The 25,030-nt window shown below is 35.7% G+C and overlaps 1 protein-coding gene across 12 annotated transcripts in view; it reads left to right on the top strand.

Moving 5' to 3' along the window:
- The window catches only part of mycbp2 (MYC binding protein 2), a 207,641-nt gene that overhangs the window by 38,880 nt on the left and 143,731 nt on the right, over positions 1 to 25,030 (top strand). For all 12 annotated transcript variants that reach the window (XM_059970411.1, XM_059970399.1, XM_059970401.1 and 9 more), the window contains 5 exons: positions 11,049 to 11,120; positions 11,800 to 11,896; positions 15,314 to 15,387; positions 15,521 to 15,659; positions 24,823 to 24,899. In XM_059970411.1, coding sequence (XP_059826394.1) covers positions 11,049 to 11,120; positions 11,800 to 11,896; positions 15,314 to 15,387; positions 15,521 to 15,659; positions 24,823 to 24,899 — 459 coding nt within the window. The remainder of the gene's footprint in view (positions 1 to 11,048; positions 11,121 to 11,799; positions 11,897 to 15,313; positions 15,388 to 15,520; positions 15,660 to 24,822; positions 24,900 to 25,030) is intronic.

A 25,030-nucleotide genomic window follows, 5' to 3' on the forward strand; every position in this document is an offset into this window, starting at 1 on the left:
TTCACTGATCATACAGAGTCAGATGTGTAAGGCTAGAATTACAGTGGCAATTGTTATAGGCTAGATAAGTTAACAATGATGGTTTTGTTTCCTGAATGATTTTAGTAAACAATTTGAATTGACAAACATCAGATAGCTTTCATGTTGAATTGTTTTGGTGTCAGTCCACAATATCCTGGAATTTTCAAATCCAAATATGACTTTTTATTTTAAACAATCCAAAGCTCTAATTATTGCATAACTGCAGTTTTCACAACATTGTGGTAACAGATGGAAGCTGAAGATAAATTTCTGGCAACGGCCAAATTTAAGGGTTTTCTGCAGTTCCTCCAGATCCTTTGGCTCTTACAAGGCTACATGTGGTGGCTGCTAGTATTCCGTGCCTTTTTCTTGAAGCACTCATATGGTGAGATTCAGTGTGCTGTACGTCGAAATAAATGAAATTGATATGGTGTTTAGAGGCGTACTACTTCAGCTGCTGGAAGGAGAAACATAGAGATACATTCTTTGTTAGAAAGCAGAGTATTGTGTCACTGCAACAGGAAATACCATGTGTTGGGCCAGTGTTTTCTCTCACTAATATAATTCTTGTTAGAATGAAACTTACAGTGGAAATACTGGATAACTGCTCAAGATTTGGTAATGGCTCTCCAAAAGCAAGATCATCCAGACCTCAGGTTATAGTGTGCAGACTGTGTTTGAGTTTGGATATACTCAGCTGGGCTCGAAACCATTATTGACTCATATTCAGAGGTGTGTGAGGGTTTGTGCAATAGATGCAAACAAACCACACAAACCAAGGTCCCTTATCTACCTGACATTATCCTGTAATATTACAGTTCCATAGTGAGACCTTTGCAAATGTTCAGAAACATTAATATATTGTGAGCTTTTTATAAAGCAATTGGACTGGAAATCAATGTCAAGAAAACCAAAGGACTGCTGAGGAAAGGCTTACACCTACCTCACAAAGAATAGAGTATTGGTAAGGGGGACATCAAATACATACCACCTTGTGATACAGAAAAATATCTATCAAGGATCCAGGGTTGACCCCTGGTGTCCTATCTCCACAGAAAACTGGAGATCTAAATTAAGAGTGATTTGAAAATTTAGGAATCTCAGGCCCGTATCTCGGTTAAGCAGATATCAATGATGAAATTTAATACTGCCTGCAATGAGTCAGCTTGTCCTTGGGTTGATGGAGGAAAAGGGTATTTGAAAGATATGGCTCTCAGACCTGGCACATCGCAGATGCAACCAACAGGGTTTTTGCAAAATATTCCAAATTCATTGGAAGAATGTGTGTAAGTGCCCAGCACTGATGCCCTAGTTACTATCAGCTGGTTATGTTGAGCATGTTGGCAGGTTCCCACAATCATCTAATTCCCCTCAATCTACTGGTTGACCCTTCCTCTTCTCAAAAACTAAACATTTGTCAGCACTATTTCCCTTTGAGGAATCCAGTCTGACCCTGCTTGCTTAGATTAGTTTTCCAGAAGGTTGGGAACCACAGATCCAAAGCTACTTCAGCACAGTAGATTTTGGTGAGGGTAGATTTAGAGTATTGTACAAAATGCTGGTGGAACGCAGCAAGTCAGACAGCATCTATAGGAGAAGCGCTGTCAACGTTTCGGGCCGAGACCCTTCGTGTACTGAAATAGCTTTGGATCTGTGGTTCCCAACCTTTTTTATGCCATGAATCCCTACCATTAACCAAGGGGTCCATGGGCCCTAGGTTGTGAACTCCTGCTTTAATATATTAATGCTTCCAACTGATTTTTCCATGCATATATCTTGCGCATATTTTTATAATTTTGTTTATAGTATCATTTGAACAGGTCATCCAAATTACCTGTCAAACCACACAAACATTTTGATTTCGTAGCTCTAATCACAAACCACTAGTAGTGATAAATATAATCTATTTCATGGTGATTTTTTTCAAACACGTTATTTACAGTACCAAAATTATGAACTTCCCCTAAAGCTACTGGTTATGAGACCTTGAGCAAATCTCACCACCTTACCACATAAAGGCCTCATTTTCTAAAATCAGCTCTCAGCCCGAAACATCAACAGTGCTTCTCCCAATAGATGCTGCCTGACCTGCTGCGTTCCACCAGCATTTTGTGTGTGTTGTTTGAATTAACAGCATCTGTAGATTTCCTCGTGTTTGCCTTTAGAGTATTGTGTCCATTTTTGATATCTCTCTAAAAGAATAGACTTGCTAGAGGAAATGTGACATAGCTTCACCAGACTCATTCTAGGGACTGTGTGGACATTGAAATCGACTGGGCCTAATTTCATTAGAGTTTAGAAAAATGAGGGATGTCTCTACAGGATGGCTACAAGGAACATATGTTCTTTGATCTAGATCTAGGGTTACAGTATTGAACTGTAGGTAATTTAGTACTCAAGTTTTTTTCAAGAGGTTAGACCCTCTCAGAGCTGAAAGGTCCAAGTTGTTGAATGTATTTTCTGGACACCTTGGACACTGAGGAGTGGGAGTGTGGTACTGAGCTGGTGGATCCGCCGTGATTATATTGAACAATAGACAGAGCATTTTAGTTTTCGATGTTTCTATGTTTAGGTTCTGTGAAATTCTCCATATTCTCATTTTTTTTTTAAAGTAGCATTTGAGTTTGGCAAAGTCACAAACGTTTACTTTTTATAAAATTGGCTTAAGTGTTCTATGTCATGAAATTCACATTATATCATGAAATTAATGAAAGGTTGCTTGATCAAAAATTCCTGTTAACTTGTCGGACGCATCGTGGGCAGATTTTGTTAGTTCGTAGGTTTGTCTAGTTCTCATTCTTATACATTTTGGTGTTTGTCTCCCAAGTTCTTCTTCTGATGAGCTCCCACTTTGATGTATGTGCTAATCCAAAGCTCTGCTGTACATTTCTTATCTTGTACTGTTCATTCATTACCCTGAGGTTTCCTGGCCTATTTTCATTGGTTCTGTTTAATATCAGGGAATGTATAGAGTATTCAACCTGAAATTCTTGCTCTTTGCAGACATCCATGAAAAACAGAATAGTACCCTAAAGAATGAATGACTGTAAAATGTTAGAACCCAAAGCCCCCTCTCCCCCATTCCATGCAGCAGCAAAGCATCAACCCGTCCCCCACTTACTTCAATAGAAAGCATCAGCACCCACCAAGTAAGCAATATCAAACCCCCCCCCCCCCCAAAGAGAAACTATGATTTGCAATACAACAAAAACTAATTGTTCTCTGGAAAATTCACCATGCCTTTCTCCCTAATAAAGGGACAGATAATGTGTCACCCTTTCCACAACGAGAGAAGAGACCAATGAAACAAAACAACTTGCTGATTCTGATGTTAGAAGTCTGCTGCATCACTGTTATTCAGAGTTCTCCGACTCAAAACTCGGCAGCAAACTGCCCCACCATCATGAGAGGGAGAAATGATCACCTGAGTACAGAGTCCTCTGACAACCGATCTGCTGTTCATGATGTTCTGTTTCTCCCACAACGCCACAGTTGTGACACCAACATGGAATCAACCTGGCCACAGGACCTCACTCTGAAGGCACGCACATTTTCCAGGCTGCGTCCTTGGGATATCGAAAAATAGCTGTGTGGTTAGCCCTGGGGCTGGGGGTCAACACTGTATAGAACTGCAGTTTAAGTGCAGCTGTAGATCACTGACTTCGACAGAGCCCCATTCATCTTGAGAAGGAAAATGGAGACATTAAAGGGAAGAAATTAAGCTGTTTTCACAGATGAGCACAAACAAGCTGCATTCTGGCAACATCTTAGTTTCGCCTCCAGACATTTTGATGTTTTGTTCACTGATCTCTTTAATAATATTCTTATTCTCATGATACATTGTTTGTTGGGTCTCTTTTTCCCTGCCTTTGTAACATCATGAGACACAAAACCTATGTAGTTTTTTTGTATTATCAATATTCTGCATTGGCCACTTTGATAATAGATTCACGAATTCCCTGTCTATTTTGGCATCAAAATTTATTGCAGTTATATGGAACAAAGTTAGGAACTCTTTAGCTACATTTATTCTCATCAAAAAATCTATTGTTTTAAGGATTTAAAAAAAAGGTATATAGTTCATTAATTTAGAAATACTTCTGATGTGTTGAATAGTTCGACATGCTCCAGTAACCTTAACTCTTCTCCAGTTTAATTTGTCCTGATCTTTCATATTAGCACCCAACCTGCCATAAAATACCTTGAATGTCCTCTCCATTATGAGCACCTTTTGTGTCCAGATATAATTTACAGGCCTTTCCTGGTTTCAAATACCCTTCCAATAAGGCACTGTTGCTATGTTGCCCTTCCTGGAATAATTACAATTACACATGAGCTAAGACAAATTTTTCTGTTCAGTTCCTGTCACATTAATTTGCAGATTTAGACATTTCATTCCTTGACTGTGAAAAAATAATTCAGTAGTTTGTAACTAGATCTGCAAATTTAATATTCAGTGTTGTTATGCAGCTTTGAACCCCAAGGTCAGTGTCTCCTCACATCCATTATGTCACCTTGATTCAGTTTAGTTTTGATATAGCTGACACTCAAATAGATAATTCTGCATTGAAGTCACACAACGGCCAATGCTAGAAATTTGAAATAAAAACAGAAAATAGGAAAAAATGGTTTTGACAAGAACTCGAATCTGAAATGTTAATTTTTCATTTCACAGCTGATGCATGACCTAGATTATGCAACATTTTCTCCTCTATCTCATTTTTATTATTAATTTTTGTATCATATCTTTATTTTGTATGATTAACTTGTTAAGTGTGCCCTTCGATGTTTGTCCCAAGCAATATCTTCCTAGATTTTCTGTCTTTATCCTGTCCTTATTGTTTTACTCTTAGATTAGCTAGACTAGTTCTTTTTTCCTCAGACTACTGATTTTAGAATCCTTTTACAAATTCATCAGTGATGTCATATCACTGTTCTCTGATATAGCCTTGTCTGATGTTTCATTCATATAGTCCATTCTAGCTGTGGATTGATGTAATTTTGTTTCTGTGGTATAGAGAGAAGTCACCGTTTTTTATTTAGAGATACAACATGCTAATTTTGTATTCAAATAATGTGGAAATTTCATTGTCCTATGCAACATCCAAGCTAGGGTGAAGTTGATCTAAAATAAAGGCAACACACCTTGTGTATAAGTTATCTGTTTTTGTATCTACCGGTTCTTGTGTTTGAGAAGAGTGAATGGAACTCAACCTGGAGGGTTTCTTGTCTGAAAGCATTTGTATTGCGAGATTGGTACCACTGCTTAATTATTCTTTTCGTGTCACTTTATGGATGCACAATCAATTAATGAGCTATCTTATGTATTTACATTTGTGCTTTTTTACATTTGTTACTGATGAGGAAAAGATTATTGAGCCACTTGGATTTAAAAAAAAGTGTATTTGAGCTGTACTTGTGTACAAGCATTGTATCTTCACAAAACAGTGTATATCTCAATCTATATTTTGACAGCTGAGTCACTGAATATCCCAATAATAAGTTTTGATGATATGAATAAAACAATAGCAGTAGTGACAGTGCTTGGTGTTATGAAATCCCGTAATTGGATCACTTACCAGCAAAGATAGAGAGGTTCGTTGAAGTCTGATGGTACTATTTTTAAAAGTATTTATTGATAAAGGGCACAAAAATAAGATTAATGCAAACATACAGTTAATATACGTCGTCAATACTAAATCTAAGAGCGCGGGTATAATAATCAATAAGAAATAGCTCTATCGTTGTCTAGGGGATAATGTATTGTCCGATGGAAAGATAACAGTCACTATCAGTTCGTTCAAGCTGCAGCGTTGTTGGGTTTAAGAGCGATGCGGTATAAACTTGCCCGGGTCTTTTATGATGCCAATCCGTTGAGTCAGGGGAGCGGAATCCCCCGTTGTTAGCTACAAGCTGTTTCCGTGGTTCCAGCCACCAATTCCAGCCACGGAATTGAACGCACGTGGCTTCCTTCAGATGACTTCCTGCTGTTAACGTGGTTGCTTAACGTTTCTTCTGGTGCGTCTGAGGGACTGTTCCTACAGACCCTCTTTTATCCTGATTGGCAGGGTTGTAGATGTCAATCAGGTTGGGGGTGTGCACTCTCTCCCTCAACCAGCCCACTTTGCCTGAGGGCGTTCACGTAGAATAGTAGCTCAATCCACAAATTGGTCTCCAAGAGACAATGGCCATGTCCCGTAGCTTTACATCGCCGGGGAAACGAGCCAGCCTGCACGTCTCTTTTCCCATTTCCTGGGCCCCTTGACCCAACCCAACAGTGATCTTGTGATTCTCGCAAAGGAGGGGACTACGGATGTAACATTGGAAAGACTTCTCAACAAAGCCACTCTTGTGCAATTTTAGTCATAATTTTCTCCCCATGCAGTTCTAAGATATTTTCTGCTATGCATGACCATTTGGTTTGGCCATTTACAGTGACTTGATTTCTTGCATCCTTCACATACATGAGGAGTAAAAATCTTTGTTACATCTCCAACTGAATGTGCAATTTATAGTTATTTGTGATAAATAATATGTACAACAGGACAATCCATATAGCATAGAAATATAATTGTATCAGCAAGAATTAATCAGTCTGATGGCCTGCTGGAAGAAGCTGCCCCGGAGCCTGTTGGTCCTGGCTTTGATGCTGTGGTACCATTTACCGGATGGTAGCAACTTGAACAGTTTGTGGTTGGGGTGACTTGGGTCCCTAATGACCCTTCAGGCCCTTTTTATGCACCTATCTCTGTAGTTGTCCTGAATGGTGGGAAGCACACATCTATAGATGCGCTGGGCTGCCTGCACCACTCTCTGTAGAGTCTTGAGATTGAGGACAGTTCCCATACCAGGCAGTGGTGCAACCATTTAGGATGCTCTCAATTGTGCCTCTGTAGAAAGTCCTTAGGATTTGGGGTGTCGTGCTGGTGCTGTTGTGCTTTTCTCACTACACAGCCGTTATGTACGGACCATGTGAGATCCTTAGTGATGTCTCAACCCCAGATCCATTGATGTCAAGAGGGGTTAGCCTGTCTCCGTTCCTCCTGTTGTCCACATTATTTCAAAAATACGACAGATTGATGCAACTGTTCAAACAATTGTTCAATCAGTATTTTGTATGCTTAATTAAGCACTTGGAGTTTCAGTGGTGTTTTAAGTATTGTGTGGATGCTGCAAAATTGATGTACCATATGTTTCTCTGAATGTCTAGATACTTCTTGTAACATGATCAGCTGAGATTGTTGGTAGTGATGGTAGATCGCTACAAGAAATGTAATTGAAATGGTCAAGGGTTTGAACGTTTACTGTTTTAGGAAGTCTGTCTGTTGTTTGTTGGTAGACTATTATTTATCCAGTTGTACATCCTTCAGGAACCTGATTTATCACAATTGTAGTTGATTGCACAGTCAAAATGTTGGTTGGTGCTAGAGCCAGTGACCTCTAGCAAATGATTTTTTTCAGCCTGTTTATGAATAATACGTGTTTTTTAAAGGTTTCAGGCCTATCTGATAAGACTGAATGCTATTCAGTGCACATTGTGATTTAATTTCATAGGTGACTCAGCATTTTTCATTGCTCAAATTTCGTTCAAATATTACTTTGCTTTCAGTATATTAAAAAAAAACTATAGTGGGAATCTCTTGAGGTAGATACAAATTAAAAAAAAAGAAACAAATGGTTGTTTTAGGCCTATAATTTATAAGAAAGACTAAATGTTCAGCTGCAGTTCCTTTCCCCTTAGAAGGCATGCGTTCTATGGAGAAGGATATTAAAGTTTCAAGTTTGTTTGATGTCATTTCCTGTACACAAGTGTAAGGAGAACAAAATAACCTTTGCTCCAGATCCAGTGCAGCACATAAATAAAACAGAAGATAAAGAATATAATTAGAATAAAAAAGCATAAATGTAAATACATAAGATATCTCATTAATTGATTGTGTATCAATGAAGTGACATGAGAAAAATAATTAAGTAGTGGGACTTTGTAAAAATGTAAAAGGTACAGTAAAATGAAGGATTGAGGAAGATCAGATTCTTGTTTTTAGCATTACTACATTGCTGGTTGCAACATTGAGTAATGCTAAAATTCTGATGTAGGGAAGTGTTATGAAACGAGACAACCAAATAAAAACATGTCTTTGAAATTGGTGCAACTAGGATTTGTACCATCTGAAGCTATTCTTAGAGAGCAAAAAAATGTTTGCATATGTTTGCTTTATGCAGTGCCCCACATTAAGCTAGACTTTGAACATGTGTTCAGTACAAATGTGCACAAGGTTTTTTAAACTGAATAGAAATTCAGCGAGAGTGGAATTCAGTAAAGACCTTATGTGGTCTTTATAGTTGAAAACCTTTTCAATTGAAGTGATTTAACAAGTACAATGTTTTAATTACTCATTTATAATGGTGACAAAGTGATTCCTAACCTGAAGTGCAAAACTCCTCAAATCACTGTTGGTGGAGAAAAGATTGCAATGTGTCTACAAAGTTTTAATAATATCAACTTTCTTACCAAATAATCTCAGAATATAAATAAAAATCTTACTGGTATTCTAGCTTCCCTGCCTAAGGCGCTGTTTAATGACCTTGGGATTCCCAGGTGTAGCCCTCATTTTAGCAGCAATAGTTGTGAATGTTGTCAGGCATTTATGAGCAGCTGTGTTTTATATTGAATTTGAATATATCTTTATTCAAATAGATTTTGTGAATTTGTTGCTATTGCACATTAAGTGTGTAATTAAGTTCTTTATAGCATGAGCTACAATAAAATTATTACATAGCACTAGATGCCATTATACAGATTCCTTCAGTGTTGAATTCCTTCACAGTCCTTCAAAACATGAGCTGAAATGTTATAAAATTAATTTAAGTAGATTAAGCATTTAGAGAAAAAAAAATTAAAAACTAAATTACTTACGTCTATATCATTCATGGATGCTTAAGCGATTGGGATTCTGGTTATGAAAATACTTAGTCTTTATCAGTTTTGTCACTGACACTGCCTTCATCAAAAACAAGGGAAGAATTCACAACTTGTAATCAGCAGTTTGCTCTCTGTACCTTTAGCGACAGGCAGTAATCACACACGCGTTGTATGGATCAGCTGATGCCTAGTTGCTGAAGTGCCAACCCTTACATCAACAGTGATTAAGTGTGCCATTGAGGGTAATGAGTGTGGAAGACAGAGAAGGAAATTGGCAGAATGTATCCTACACATGCACTTAGATTACCTAATTATTAATGGATGGCTTTATTCCTGATTTTTGGGCTATAAAACCTCTCACAAAATTGAATGTTTTTAATAGCAGGTCAGATGCTCTAAGAATGAATCAAAAACTTGAAGTTATATAATAAATTCAAACAATTAAAATAGACTAAAAATACAATGGAACAGAAGTCCAAGTCATTGTTCTTTGAATAGACTCCTTCCATAAATGATAGACTTGTTACACCATCACATTCAGAGTACATTGTTGGAGTGCATTTGAAAAGTACCAATTATTGCCAGTTCTATAGATTTGCTAAGTATTCCCACAGATAAAGAATCTCAGGGTTGTTTGTATTAACTTGTATCTACTCTGATAATAAATTTTACTTTGAACTTTTGCAATTTAGTATCATTTTTGAAAAATGCAAAGCCATTCCCAATAATATCTTTATTTCTCTCCAAGCCTGACTAATGGAGAGGTGGGTTGGGGGAGGGGCGGGGGGCGATGAGTGGGTAATTGAAATTCAGTGTATGCTTGCAACAGGTTTGCTTTAACCCCCAAATCTCAGGGGATTGATTTATATAGGATATAAGAAACAATGACATTTTCTCATTTCTACAAAAGTGCTTACAGCCAGAACCAAAAGGTATTAAATAGGATCCCAGCATTATCTAAACTTCTAGCAGATTCTTCCAGAATTCCTATCTATTTCCGGTATTGTGGCGACCCACTTCCTAGCACACTCGAACCGGCTCACAAATAGCCAGCGCGCAGGCACAAAGGCCAGGTCCACAACAAAGGGAAAAAGCCTGCGGGGGTATGTGAGTACGTGTCCCTTAGAGCATCCGCGCCTGGGGAGGGCAGGATGAGGGAGACTTTAAAGCAAGGCTGTGAAGTTCGAATAAAATCATCTTTAATTGCAGTTTACCGACTCTGTGTTGTATTTTAGCGCTGCGTGTAGCACACCGCTACAGTATTATGTTTAGGGTGAAATGGGGTACCGGTTTCTAGGCATCCAGGCAATCAAGTCTGCATGCCTCAAAATTGACCCATGCTTTAAACTAAATTGAGGCTGTAGAATAAAGTTTCTGAAAACAAAATGGAGTTAAATTGTAAGTCCTATGATGAAAGTGAATTTCAGCAGCTGCAGGATCCATGTTTTTGCTACACCTGCCTATATAGATTGAGCATTCATCTGATTATCCTTCATCTGCATCTGCATCTCCACCTCCATCTCTGCCTTTCATCGTCATCTCTCCCCTCTCCATTCCTTGGTCAAAAATTGTTGTAGAAAATTTACTGTCAAACAGTGTGATCTTTCACTTGGCTGTTTAGAACCATAAAATAACAAAAATCAGAAATTGGGACTTGTCATCAAATTCACAATTTTCCAGCTTTCCTGACTTTGAAATTAACCATTCATTCCTCCCCTAACTGTAAGATGAGAATGGGATCAGGGAAGGGGCAGAGAGAAAGTGGACAGAATTTTGTAAGATAAGAATGGTAGGGTTGATGAAGGGTTTCAGCTTGGAACTTCAAATGTTTGTTCATTTCCATAGATGCTGCCTGACCAGCTGGGTTCCTCCAGCATTTTGTGTGTATTGCTCTGGATCTCTGGCACTTGCAGAATCTCTGGCTTATAATAACAGGGTTATGTTTCTTTTGAGCAAAGTCAGTCAACACTTAAAACATTTTTTTCTTGGTAATTGTTAACAAAATCAAAAACTATGTATGTATGACTTGCACTGTTAAAAGACATTACTACTCCACATTGCTTCATTATATAAATTTAAAAAGGTATTTTTTATTGTTTAAAAGGGCCATGTATACAACTCAACTTCCCGGATAAGGAATAGGAAGGACAGAAGATCATGGCTGGGATTTGCACAGGTATGCCAAATGTGAAAAACCTCATTGCACTAAAGTGCTTGGGGTTCCTTTGTTAACTTAATTTGTTATTCATTCAGGGAAAAATCCCAAGAGATTTTGATAAATTAGCCAACTTTTATAAATTAGCCAACCAAGTAATTAAGTTTGTTTTTAATCAAAGGAAACTTGTTTAGAAAATTGGTGGCTGTGTTTGTATTGTCATCTGTGTAGTGAGGGTGGAAGACATAATCGAATTCTTGGAAGAAATTTTAAAACCATTTCATTGGTTCTTTATGCAAAATAAAACAAACTGAATGGAGACATATTTTGATGTTTATTTTTTCAAAGGATAAATTTATTCCTGAAATTTAGAATGCATGTTCAATTTTTCATGTGCATTTCCAAGTTCATTGTGTGGCTTTGTTTATGATTTACTCAAGTAATTAGTATTTAGATGAAGGCAATTATCAAAAATATGCATCTTGTGGTGAATGATTTAATGAAATCATTGTTGATATGTTAAAAAAAATCATTACCTTAGCAGATTTTCCTCATTATATAGAGTTTAATCTTGGATTGCAATGCTTGAGAACTGTTGGTGTGAAAATACTAATTAAGTTTTGGATTCTTTTTGAAATGAACAATTTTGGACAAAAGATAATGGCTCAACCCAAGGTGTGATTATTCTTCATTTTTATAGGGTTCTTTACTATACAGGGATTTAAGTAACCATAATATGACAGCAATGTCCATAAATCCAGAAACCTTGGAACAAGAAAGCACAGTTAATCTTCCAGGTATGTCATGATTTAATTATAAAGTAGTCTTTGAATGGGGTGCAGGGGGAGTTGTGAGATGAAAATTAGACTAATAGTTGAATTCTCGTAATTTTATGAAAAATGTCTTTTAATGATGGATACATATCTTAAGAGGTTCTGAGGTTTTACATTTTGCAGTAAATTTCCACTTGGAAATTAATCAATTGAGTTGCATTGCAAAGTGTGAAAGGTGACAGTAACTGTAAAAGGTCAGTTGATCTACTTCTTGTTATTTTCACTTCATCCCCAGACCACAAAAGACCACTGTAATTCTGAATTATTTTCCTTGTTCTGTGGCTAAAGAGGGAACATTATAGATCTTCTCTGTTAGCTGTTCACACTAGATGAAACTGAACAACATAGGAAACCATTTTGGCCTGCATTTCCTCTGTTAGTGTTGGGAAATTTTCCTGTTTATCACACTTCTGTTCTTGTCCATAAGCATGTTTTATTTCCAATTTGTTTTTTTAATCTGGAGCAAAAAACAAATTGCTGGAAGAATTCAGTGGGTTGGGCAGCATCTGCAGAAGCAGAGATAATTGCTGTTTTAGCCCAGGTCTCTGCATCAGAAGTAAATTTAAAAAAAAAACAAAATAGCAGTTGCAATTATCCTAGCATTATAATATTAGGAAAAAGGGCCTTTTAGTGATACTTACATGTTAGAGATTCTGATACGGGATCTCAGTCTGAAATATTGATTATCCCTTTGACTCCACATCTGCTGTCTTGCTTGCTAACTTCTTCTCTTTGTTTTTGTACTGTTTTGAAATTTACCATTGAATTTGTTTCATCTTCATTTTCCAAGCAGTGCTTAAATCATCATAATTAAAAGAAAGCAAATCTATTCCATTATCCTAGATTCTTTGTGCCAATAGCAATAAATTAGAGTCTACTAAATAGATATTTTCTACCAGAATAAAAGTTGCAACCCAAACACTCTGCTACATTCCTTATGTCACAATACCAACTTTATGGTACTTCCTTTTAAAAGAAGAATTCCTCCTTTAAATCTGTTCCTTACTGGTGGTGAAGTTATCAGTATATGGAATTTACACCTGTGGACTAAAGGTTGCACTGTTTAAACAAATGATTATCTCAGAGTTAAATGGTTTAAAGTAATTGCAACAACAGTAAAGTGTATACATGTTAACATTAATTAATTTTTTTGAGTTTCTACAATACAACAACAAAAAAAACCATCAACAAAATGGAGATTTATACATTGCAAAACAAACTTGTCTAATATATAATTCATAACAATAAGGAAAAAGCACCTAAAATAAAACCATATAAAGTTAGTGTCCTCCCCACCCTCCCACTACAAAACTCCAGGCCAACCATTTCGATGTGTAAAAGAAAAATTAATTGGAGCGTTCGACCCCACAGAGCTGTAAATACATTATATATATATTGTATTATGTAATATTGTGTGTGTGTGTGTGTGTGTGTATATATATATATATATAAAAAAATATATTGCCTACTACCAAAACTATAATGTAATTCATACCAAAAAAAACGTTAAACTTACGGAGGTGGGAAGCTGAAAGTAAGGGATTATAGTACAAAAAAAAAGGATAAACTTAATCTAAAGAGGAGTTATGAACATATTCAAGAAAAGGTCCCCACACCTTATGAAGCTTTATGTCCGAATTGAGAAGTGAATAATGAATCTTTCCAAGGCCTAAGCGGGACTTAATATCACTAAGCCATTGAGTGTGAGTGGGTGGGTCAACATCAATCCATCTAAGAAGAACTAACCGTCTAGCCAAAAGAGAGGCAAAAGATAATATTCGACGTTTAGTCAGACTCAAATGCATGTCCACATCACCCGTGCCATAAAGAGTAATCAGAGGATTAGGTTCTAAGTAGCAATTAAGAATATGGGATAAAAAAAAATTTAAAAAACTTCTCTCCAGAATTTCTCTAGACTACGACGAGCCCAGTATAAGAGAAACCTCGCCCCCTTTACACTTGTCGCAAACGGGACTAATGTCAGGATAAAACCGCGATAATTTAGTTTTAGACATATGAGCCCTTTGTACAACCTTAAACTGCAAAAGGCAGTGGTGAGCACATAAAGAGGCTAAGTTAACTGACTTAAGAATTGAATCCCAAACCGCATCAGATAAAGAAATATGGTATCTCTGTTGAGCATTTTTAAACATTTAAACATTTTTTAAGTTGGTAGGTTAGTTGGTCATTGTAAATTGCCGGGTTGCTGGGCAGCGAGACCTGACGGGCCAGAGGGGCCTATTCAGCACTGTATCTCAATAAGTAAGCAAGTAAATAAATAAACAGTTTAAATATTCCTTCACTTTCTTCCGACCTTAAAGCAAAACTCAATGAGCCGTTATCACTAGAGGAAATATCCTCTGCCATTTCTGCACTGCAGTTGGGTAAATCTCTTGGACCTGATGGTTTTTTTGCAGAATTTTATAAATAATTTTCCTCATTGCGTTCATCTCAATTATTCTTAGTTCTATCTGATTCGTTTAAACATGGTAAATTGCCAGCATCATTTAATGGGGCATGTGTCATTCTTTTAGCCAAAAAAAGGTAAAGATCCAACAGAGTGTTCTTTGTCTAGGCTGATTTCTTTGTCAAATGTCGATGTTAAAACGTTGGCTAAAGTTTTGGCTCATAGATTAGAGAACATTGTACTTTCTATTATTTTTGAAGATCAAATTGGTTTTATTAAAAGTCGTCTTCCCTTTTTAAATATACGGTGTTTATTTAATTCGTTCTCAATTGGGACTCCTGAATGTGTCATTTCTCTTGATGCGAAGAAAGTGTTCGATCGTGTGGAGTGGAATTATCTTTTTGCAGTTTTTAGAAAAATTTGATTTTGGACAAAGTTTTATTACATGGATTAAATTGTTATATTCATGTCCCACCGCTTCTGTTTTGACCAACTCTCAGCAATCTCAGTCTTTTAACCTTAAACGTGACACCCAACAAGGATGCCCTTTTAGTCCCTTACTTCTTGATTTGGCCATAGAGCCACTGGCATTTCATAACTGTGCTGAATTGATAGGGATTTGGAGGGGAGGTGTTGAGCATAAAGTTTCTCTTTATGCTGATGACCTTTTACTTTTATATCAAATCCGACTACTTCCTTACCCCCAAAATGGGTGGCAATAGAGTTGAACTCTAGTACGGATCACTCCGTTTCTGCACTTCTTGGATCTGCACTTCCTTGTCACTTGCCTAGACTAATTGTTAATCCTCTTATTAGACATACTCTCAGAATATGGGCTCTTTCTATGCAAGATTCAACATTTCATGATTGGTACAGAAAGGGTATTAGGCCCTTTGAAGATCTTTTCATAGATAATTATTTTGCAATTTTTTATGAGAATTATTAGAAACAAATTATAAATTAATCTTTTTCAGGTTGTCAAGCTGGAGGACAGAACATTCTATTCACCGATGGAGAATATATCAATCAGATTACTGCATCAAAAGATGCAAGTATATTTTGTGCACTGATATTTCACACAATTTTGCTTTTTGTGATTGCTATCCAGTTATAATTAGATGAACTTCAATGGCAATAATGCACTTACCCAGAGTAATCTGCATTGTTTTCCCCTTTTGCAGGATGGTTTTGTAGTTCGGATATACACAACAAGCACGGAGCCTGTACTTCAACAGGAGCTGCAGCTCAAGTTAGCCAGGAAGTGTTTACATGCCTGTGGCCTCTCTTTATTTGATCTAGAGAAAGACTTGCACATCATTAGTAAGGATTCATAATTTGTGATTTGCTTTTTTGTGTCATGAGTATATTTGAAGTGTTTTTAAATGCTGATGATCTATATATTTTTCTGCATCATTATCTTGCCTCTATTTGACTCCTCAGAAATTTGGGGACATTTCCACAAAAAACGGTAATGAGTAAACTGACGCTTTGGCATTATGATGGCCGGTATTAACATTGGCTTTCTCTCCAGCTCCTTCCCCTGGGTAGCTAGTAATAATAAAACAACAAAAGCTATTAGTCAGTACCTTAAGACTACGGGGAGAGTTTCAAAACCTCAAGAAAATCAAGTGTTAATCTGATTACAAGGTGTAAATTTTTTTAAAAACCCAACAGATTTAGACATCCATGTCCAATCTTAATGAAGGCAGTTGACCTGTCATAGTCTTTAACTGCATTTTGAACATTATCTTTGTCGTGCTGAGGGGTTTGTTCAGCTTTGAAAAGTGCTTCAAGTGAAATAAGGCAAGATAACTGGAGGTGTGAGAGCCAGGCTCAGTTATTTGTCTTTGCCATGTAAAGCAGTCGCTGTAATCTTCCCCACTCTTCTCCATACTCATCACCTCTATTTTCCCCTATTCACATGATTACTTCCATTGGGATCACCAATTTGTATTCTACCATTTCCCCACATCGACAGAACACAACCTCTCTAGAGCTGACTGCTCCATTAATTTCTGCTCTGGCTTTCCAGACTACAGGCAGCCCATTTGGATAAAATATTTGCCAACATATCCTGCATTGCCTGCTGAAAGATAATTTGCTGGAGTTATCCAGTATAGATTAACAAATCAGTTGGGACAGTGGAAGAGATACTGTTGTTTGTGTATGATTAGGGATTTGAAATTCTGGGTGGGATGAAGAGTAGTTAAAATCAGTGGATTTGGATATTTGCTTCCATGCAGGCTGCACTTTTAGAACCACTTGCACACATTTCTCATGGGCAATTACAAAATTCGGCCTATAAGTGCTGTATTATGCTCATGGTTTATTCCAGTATTTCTGAACTATAACTTATCAGGCAAACTTTGAGTTTCACTGAACTTAATAGATGAGAAAGTCCTTGGAGACATGGAGTCTGCTCTTGTTCTCATATGCTAATACTAACCCCACTTTGTCCTCTCCAATTTCCCATCAACCCCAATTGACCTACATAAGTGGGCAATTTACAGTGACTGAGTAATCTACCAAAATGTGAGTCTTTTAGGATATCTGAGGAATTGGGAGAACCGGAGGAAACCCAGGAGAAGAGTGTGCAGTGTTCACACAGACATTGCTAGAGTGTAAGGCATCAGCTCTGGAGCTGTCAGATTGTGCCACCCAAGGTTTTGTAGGGGAATTGTTGCTGATGAAATGTTTCTTGGGGGGCATTAAATGACTAGATCAGAACATGGAAATGAACTAGATTGGGAAGCAAACTCTAGTTTGGGTACCTTTGACTGATTTTTTTAAAACTCCTTTGCTATGTCCCTCATCAGCTGCCTAACTCTTTTGTCACCTCTCTTTAAATCTTTCCGTTACCCTCTCCTCCAAAATTAAGTCTAATTGATTTCCTAATTAGGCTTTTTTTAAAGCATCTTAAGATGTCTTTTTGTGTTAAAGGTGTTGTATAAATGCAAATTGTTATTGAATCCCAGCAGTCCTGAAATGGGAATAGAAAACATTCATCTAAAACTTCATAATACTTGCTGGAAGAATCTATATGCATTTTGGATAATGATGCAATCATATTTAATATCCTTTGGCTTTAACTATTGATTTTCTTGTTGAATATTGCTAATTGAGCATGAAATTAATGATAGTGGGTGAAAATGGTCAAAAGTTAATGATACATAAAGTTATGTTTAACATTCATTAACTGTTATAAAATTGCTCAATGTTGTAACATTTTGTTCTTAAGAGGCCACTGTCTTAGTGATTTTGTAAAAATGCATTCTTGGATCAGCATTTATTCATAGTGCTGGAAATGAAGCTGCATGGTGATACAGTTTGTGTTTTAACATATGTTTTCAATTGTACGTGCTTTGATTTGCTGAAACTTTTTAATGAAATGGTGAGGATAATATTTCCTTTTTGCAGGGTCTGGTCATTCTTGACTTGTCATTCACAAACTTGCTTGTTAGTACCTTCTCAACTTTCTCAAGTACCTTGTATACCAATTTCAGGTAGTTAAATGTGGTAACTTGGCTAAAACACTAAATTTCAGATGAAAATATAAAAATTGTGACAATTAGACTAGAATAGCATAGTGTTTATGTTGCCAGACTAAAACTGCAGAATTGAATGAGGTGCTGATGAGTTCTGCTTCGCAGCTGTGAAATTCAAAAATACCTTTAATTCAAAAGTATTTTGGTGTTAGTAATAATCATTTGAAAATCCATCTGATTGCTGTCCTTCATAGAGGAAAATCAGCTAGCCTTGCCTGATCTGACTCGCATGTAATTCCAGACTGCAACCATAAAGTTCAACTACTATCGGAAAAAGCATAACGGGAGTCAGCAGGAGATGCTCATGGAGTGAGCATTGTTTCAGATTCGCTCCATAACCTTTACTTTTTTTAACCAATGATCACCCTTATTTAACTTACTTTTACCTACACCAAAAGATTCTTGCTACTTTTTTGGACTTACCTTTAAGAGTTTATTGTGAATTTTGAAGAAATTAATACAGAAATGGCTCTTAGATCTAAAGGGCGAGAACCTGGGAAAGATCCTAATGGGAACGGGAAGAAGAAAAAGACCGATCCTAAGTGCACTGAATTGACTTATGAAATATTATTGGAGGTTTTAAGTGAAAAATTTGAAGAACAACGACAAATTTTCAAACAAGATATAAGGATTTTTCAAAATTATATGGATAAGATGGATTCAGTAGTTAACCAGCAGCAAGTTCTAATCGCAACTTTGCAAGAGGACACTCGGAAGCGAGACTTGATAATTGAAAAACTGGAGCAGAAATTACTTTCGACGATTAACCACGTGGAAACACTTAAAGCCAGGAGTGTCGACTTTGAGAACCGGTCCAGAAGACAGAACTTACGCATACTTGGTCTCCCGGAAGGTATTGAACAAGGGGACCCCTCGAAGTACTTTGCTCAACTTTTAAAGGATGCGTTCCCTTCTGTATTCCCAGACAGTCCTCCGTTACTTGATCGCGCTCACAGAATTATGCGTCGATCGCCAAGTGCTTCAGCTAAACCACCGGTTGTAATTGTCCGATTTCATTATGTGCATGTTAAAGAGCAACTTATTCGTGTGGCTCAGCGTGTAGGGATGGTCAAATTTCAAGAATTCAATTTTCGATTAGTGGAAGATTTTAGTCCAGAAGTAATGAAGGCAAGGCTTCTTTTTAAATCTCTGATGTCTGAATGTTATGAGAAAAATCTAAAACCTGCGCTCTTATACCCTGCGAAGCTCAGAATATCGCCTCCCAATGCATCTCGGCGTGTTTTCTTTTCTACATCTGAAGCGAGAAGCTTTTTGAATGAGAACTTCCCTACTGCTACGGATTCTCATCTCTAATAAATGAGTGATTTTGTTCGTTGCAGGATGGTTTTTGTTTCCAAAACCAGATTTTATTTCTGGCTATTGGTGTAGGTTTACTCTATATTTTATACTCTAAAGTTTTTTTTTTGATGTACTAATCTTTTTATTTTATTTATTTCAATCACTGTACTTTAGCTTTGGTCATTTTTATTAATCCTTCTAAGGTGAATTTTTTTACTAAAATGGCAGTTTCTTCTCTGAAATATTTTTGGCTTTTATTTTGATTTTGCCGTTTTTTTTCTCTCGTCGTCTTCCTATAATGCATTTCTTATCACAGTTTAATTTTTTTTTTTGTTTGTTTGGGTTTTTACCCGATTTATAAGTTACTAGTGATTATATTCTTTTTGTTTTTTTTTACTACCAATTATAGTAAGTTTGGTTTTAGTATAGTGATTATTATTTCTTTAGAGTTTGGGTGGATCTTTTTTATCCTTTATATACGGAGTTGCCTTCTGCTGATATGGGGGTAGATTTAGTTTCATTTCTCCTTTCTCCCAGCCTTTTCCTGGCTGGGGAGGTCTTTTCTCCTCTTGGGTGGGGGGGTGAGCAGTCTTTTTTAAATCTTATGTTCTTTACATCAGTTTTTTTAGTTTCTTCATTTGGGCTGATTTTAAACTACTAAAATGTCCGCGATGTCGTCGCTTCCCAGTCTGCCCCTTATTTTTGTTCCTCTTCCAGATGCATGAGTTCATAATTTGGTTAACTTTATATAGGGTTGATTTCAGAAATATGGCTCAGACCATTAATTTTGTCTCTTGGAATACTAATGGTTTAAACCATCTGATTAAACTGAAAAAGATTTTCAAAATATTCCAAAGACTTAATGCACATATTATTTTTGTACAAGAAACTCATGTGAGGAAAGAGGATAATTATCGCGTTTTTAGGTTTTGGATGGGTCAACAGTACCATTCGAATGCAAAAGTAAAGGGAGTTTCAATTTTTATTGACTCCTCTGTTGCATTTGTCCGGCCTGATATCTTTTAAGATCCGAATGGTAGATTTTTGTTAATTACTGTCTTTTTAACAAAAAGGTAGCTATGGTTAATGTTTATGCTCCAAATGTGGATTATCCCGATTTTTTTAAGTCCTTATTTACTTCTCTACCTAATCTAAATGAATATCAGTTAATAATGGGTGGTGACTTTAATTGTTGTTTAAATCTTTTGTTGGACAAAGCTATATCTACTCAGACTTTACCTAATAAGTCGGCCACATATTAACTCTTTTTTGACTGATAATGGAATTTTTGATATTTGGAGATTTCGGCATTCTAAGGACAAAGAGTTTTCATTTTTCTCACGTTTATCATTCCTACTCGAGAATTGATTATTTTTTTATTGACTCTTGTTTTATTCCATTGGTAATTGGTTGTAATTATGATATTATAGCCATCTCTGACCATGCTCCATTAAAACTTTATATTAAATTTACGGATACAGCTTTTAGTGCTAGACAATGACGATTTGACCTCATTGCAAGATCCGGATTTTATTAAATTTATGAAGGAATAGATCGATTTCTTTTCAGCTAATTCCACGGATGATATTTCTTGTGGAACACTTTGGGACACTTTTAAAGCATATATACGTGGACAGATTATCTCCTACTATGTTGGTCTGAGAAAACGCATTAAGAAGGAAGCTCTTTTATTAGCTGATAAAATGAAAGAGATTGACAAGAAATATTCGACCACTCCTAGTAAGGAGCTTTACAAGCAAAGGGTTGAACTTCAAATGGAACATAGTTTATTACTTGCATCTTCAATTGAAAATCAATTAATGAAAACCAGATCTGATTTTTATATACATAGTGATAAATCGGGTAAATTGTTAGCTAGTCAATTGAAGAATGCTTTGGTTAAACGTCAAATTATTAAGATCCGTCAGCAGAATGGGGATCTGACAGTTAACAATGATGAGATAAACAAATCATTTCAAGATTTTTATACCTCCCTGTATCATTCTGAATTCCCTCATGATTATAATACCATGTGTGATTTTCTTGGGAAATTGAATTTTCCAAAATTATCATCTGATGATCTTTCAATATTAGAAACTCCTATTACGGATGCAGAAATTAAAGGGATTATTTCCTCTATGAATTCTGGGAAAGCACCAGGTCCAGATGGGTATACAGCAGAACTTTTTAAATGTTTTTCCGCTACTCTTTCTCCTTGGTTATGCAGGGTTTTTGAAGAAGCAATTAGATTGGGGAATTTGCCACAATCTTTTTATAGAGCTTCCATTTCTTTAATATTGAAGAAAGATAAAGACCCTACTGACTGTGCATCCTATAGACCAGTATCTTTATTGAATGTAGATTCCAAGATCTTTTCCAAGTTACTGGCATCCAGGCTGGAGAAGATATTACCCCAAATTATTTCGGAAAATCAAACTGGTTTTATTAAAAATCGCTATTCTTTTTTCAATGTTAGGAGATTATTGAATATTGTTTATACTCCTTCACATAGCACTTCAGAATGTGTCATTTCACTAGATTCGGAGAAAGCATTTGAATGAGTTGAATGGCCATACTTATTTACTGTGCTTGAGAAGTTTAATTTTAGTCCGACATTCATTTCCTGGATTAAACTGATATATCATACTCCAGTAGCCTCGGTGCTTACTAACAATCAAAGATCTTCCTTTTTTCATTTATACTAGACAAGGCTGTCCCCTTAGTCCATTATTATTTGATATTGCTTTCGAACCCTTGGCAATTGCTATCAGAGAATCACAGAACATTTTTGGCATTAATCGTAGGATGAATATACATAAGTTATCATTATATGCATATGATTTATTATTATTTATTTCTGATCCTGAGAAATCCATTCCTGCAGTTATATCATTGTTGGCTCAATTTAGTAAGTTTTCCGGGTATAAATTAAATCTTAATGAGAGTGAATTGTTTCCTTTAAATAGACAGTTTCCAATTTATGGAAATTTACCTTTTAAATTAGTTAATGACTCTTTTATTTACTTAGGGATTAAAATCACTAAAAAACTATAAGGACTTACTTAAGGTTAATTTTTTACCCCTAATCGATCAGATTAAATGCTTGTTTACTAAATGGTCACCAGTATCTTTATCTCTGATAGGTCGGATTAATGCTATTAAGATGGTTATTTTACCCAAGTTTTTATTTATGTTTCAAGCGGTACCAATTTTTATTCTGAAATCTTTTTTTGCTAATGTTGATTCAAAAATTTCCTCATATATATGGCAGAATAATAGATTAGGTAAAAAATATTTACAGAAAGCAAGGAAGGAAGGTGGATTGGCATTGCCTAATTTTAGATTTTATTATTGGACAGTTAATATCCGATATTTGATGTGTTGGTTAAAGGATTGGGATTTATCTTTTAGCCCTCATTGGGTGAACCTGGAAATTAAATCTGTACAAGGATTTGCATTGGGTTCTATTTTAGGGTCTTCTCTTCCCTTTGCTCTTTCTAAATTGCCAAAATGAATTGACAATCCGATAGTTAAACATACTTTACGTATATGGTTTCAATTTTGGAAATTTTTTGGGTTGACTCAGTTTGTTTTAAATATTCCTATTGTATCCAATTGCTTTTTTTATCCTTCTATTATAGACCAAGCTTATTCAGCTTGGAAGACTGAAGGATTACTACGATTTTCTGATTTATTTTTGGATAATTGTTTTATGTCTTTTGAACAATGATCTAATAAATATAATTTGCCTAGATTTCATTTTTTTAGATATTTACAGATTAGGAATTTCTTAAATACTGTACTTCCTACTTTTTCAAATTTTGTTTCTTCAGGTATTTTGGAGAATTTGTTTGAACTAAATCCTTCTCAGAAAGGGCTAATATCAAAACTTTACAATATAATTATGAAGATACATTCAGAGCCCTTCTATAAGATTAAAAATGATTGGGAAAGAGAACTTAACCTTACTATCCCTATTGAGAATTGGGATAAAATTCTTCAGTTAGTTAATACATCATCTATATGTGCTAAACATTCATTAATACAGTTTAAGGTTGTGCATAGGGCTCATATGTCCAAGGATAAATTTTTATTCCTATATAAATTCTTATTCCTATATTTATTCCTATATAAATCCTATTTGTGACAGATGTCATTCTGAGATAGCGTCTTTAACTCATATGTTCTGGTTGTTTCCGCTTTTGAAAAAATATTGGAAGACAGTTTTGATATTATTTCTATTGTATTGAACATTGATTTACAACCTCATCCTATTACTGCAATTTTTGGTTTACCAATGATGGACTCACTCCATTTATCCTCTTCTGCTTGTCGAATGATTGCATTTCTTACATTAATGGCTAGAAGATCTATTTTGTTGAATTGGAAAGAAATTAATCCTCCTACCGTATTTCATTGGTTTTCTCAAACTATGTTATGTCTAAATTTAGAAAAAATTTGAAGTGTTGTATTTGATACTTCTATTAAATTTGAAAAGATATGGAGACCATTTATTCAATATTTTCATATGATGTAATATGACCCTGTTCCAAGCCTATTTGTTTTTCCAGTTTTGATTTTATATATGTTGAGAGGATTAGAGTTGACGACACTGATGATTTTGTATTTTTGTGAGATACTATAAACAGCCCTTTTTCCATTTTTTCTTTTACTCTTTTTTCATTTTTTTCCTTATTAGTTATTAGATTAGTTTTTTTGCATAAATTTTTTTCTTTTTCTTTTTTCTTGTTTTTTTTAATATATTATGATATACCTAGGTTTGCCTTGTTTATTTGTTACTTGTATTGTCCATGATTTGGGAATACTCATTTATACTGTAACTATTGCTAATGTATTCTTTCTTGTTCAGTTGTAATGTGGATGTTTGTAATCCCATTATCTATGTATCAATTTTATTTTGTTGATATTAATAATAATAAAAAGATTGAAAAAGAAAAGAAAGGAAAAAGCATAACACTAATTTAGTTCTATGACTTTTAAGTAGGCCTTTCTTCTGACTCCTAAATTTCTTCAGAGTGTAAATAAAATTTACTAGGATTTTAGTTGTTCTGTTCTGTCCTAGTAGCTCTTGCATTTATAATATATGCTCTCAACCATCTTTTTTTATCCATCTTTTTTCCCAATATACCATATTCTTCACCTGTGTTGTGCAAGATCTATTCTCCCTCGTTTTTTCCTCCCTGTTGTCTGTTTCTTCATGATGTCAGTTTTGCAGCAGAAGAATGATTCATGCCACATCAGCCAGACACCTGTTGCCTGCTTTTACAGGCCACCTCGATCACATGATCTCAGCTGGCTTGCAGTACAACACATTTTGCAGTGACTCGTAAGCACTTTTCTTGGATAAGCTAATGCAAAAATATAAATGAAAGAGCTCTGTATATTTTATTTGGGAAAAATTGTACTAATGAATTTCTTAATAGCTATGTTACTCACTGGTTCATGTCCTTTTTGAACATCCCTTGCAATTTGAAAATGGGAAAACAGTTCATTTTTCTAAACACAACATCATAGATTGAATATGCTTCAAAGGTCTTGATATCCTGTGGCTAATCTGAGTAATATACAACAGTTTTCCTTATTATGTTTGTCTGACATCCTCCTGAATTTATTACCAGATACAGGATTTGATGAGGAGTCGGCTTTAGTTGGAGCAGGTCGAGAATTTGCACTAATGAAAACTGCTAATGGAAAGGTGTGTATCTAGGTTTAACAGTGTGAAGGTCTTTTGTCTACCTTTTTGGGTTATAGTGTTAATTAACACTTTAAATGCTGCTAAAGTCCTGCTAAAATAGGTGCAGAGCTGTGCTAATACATTAAACCTTT

Source organism: Hypanus sabinus, chromosome 5 (genome assembly GCF_030144855.1).
Source record: "Hypanus sabinus isolate sHypSab1 chromosome 5, sHypSab1.hap1, whole genome shotgun sequence".
In the NCBI taxonomy this organism is placed as follows: domain Eukaryota; kingdom Metazoa; phylum Chordata; class Chondrichthyes; order Myliobatiformes; family Dasyatidae; genus Hypanus; species Hypanus sabinus.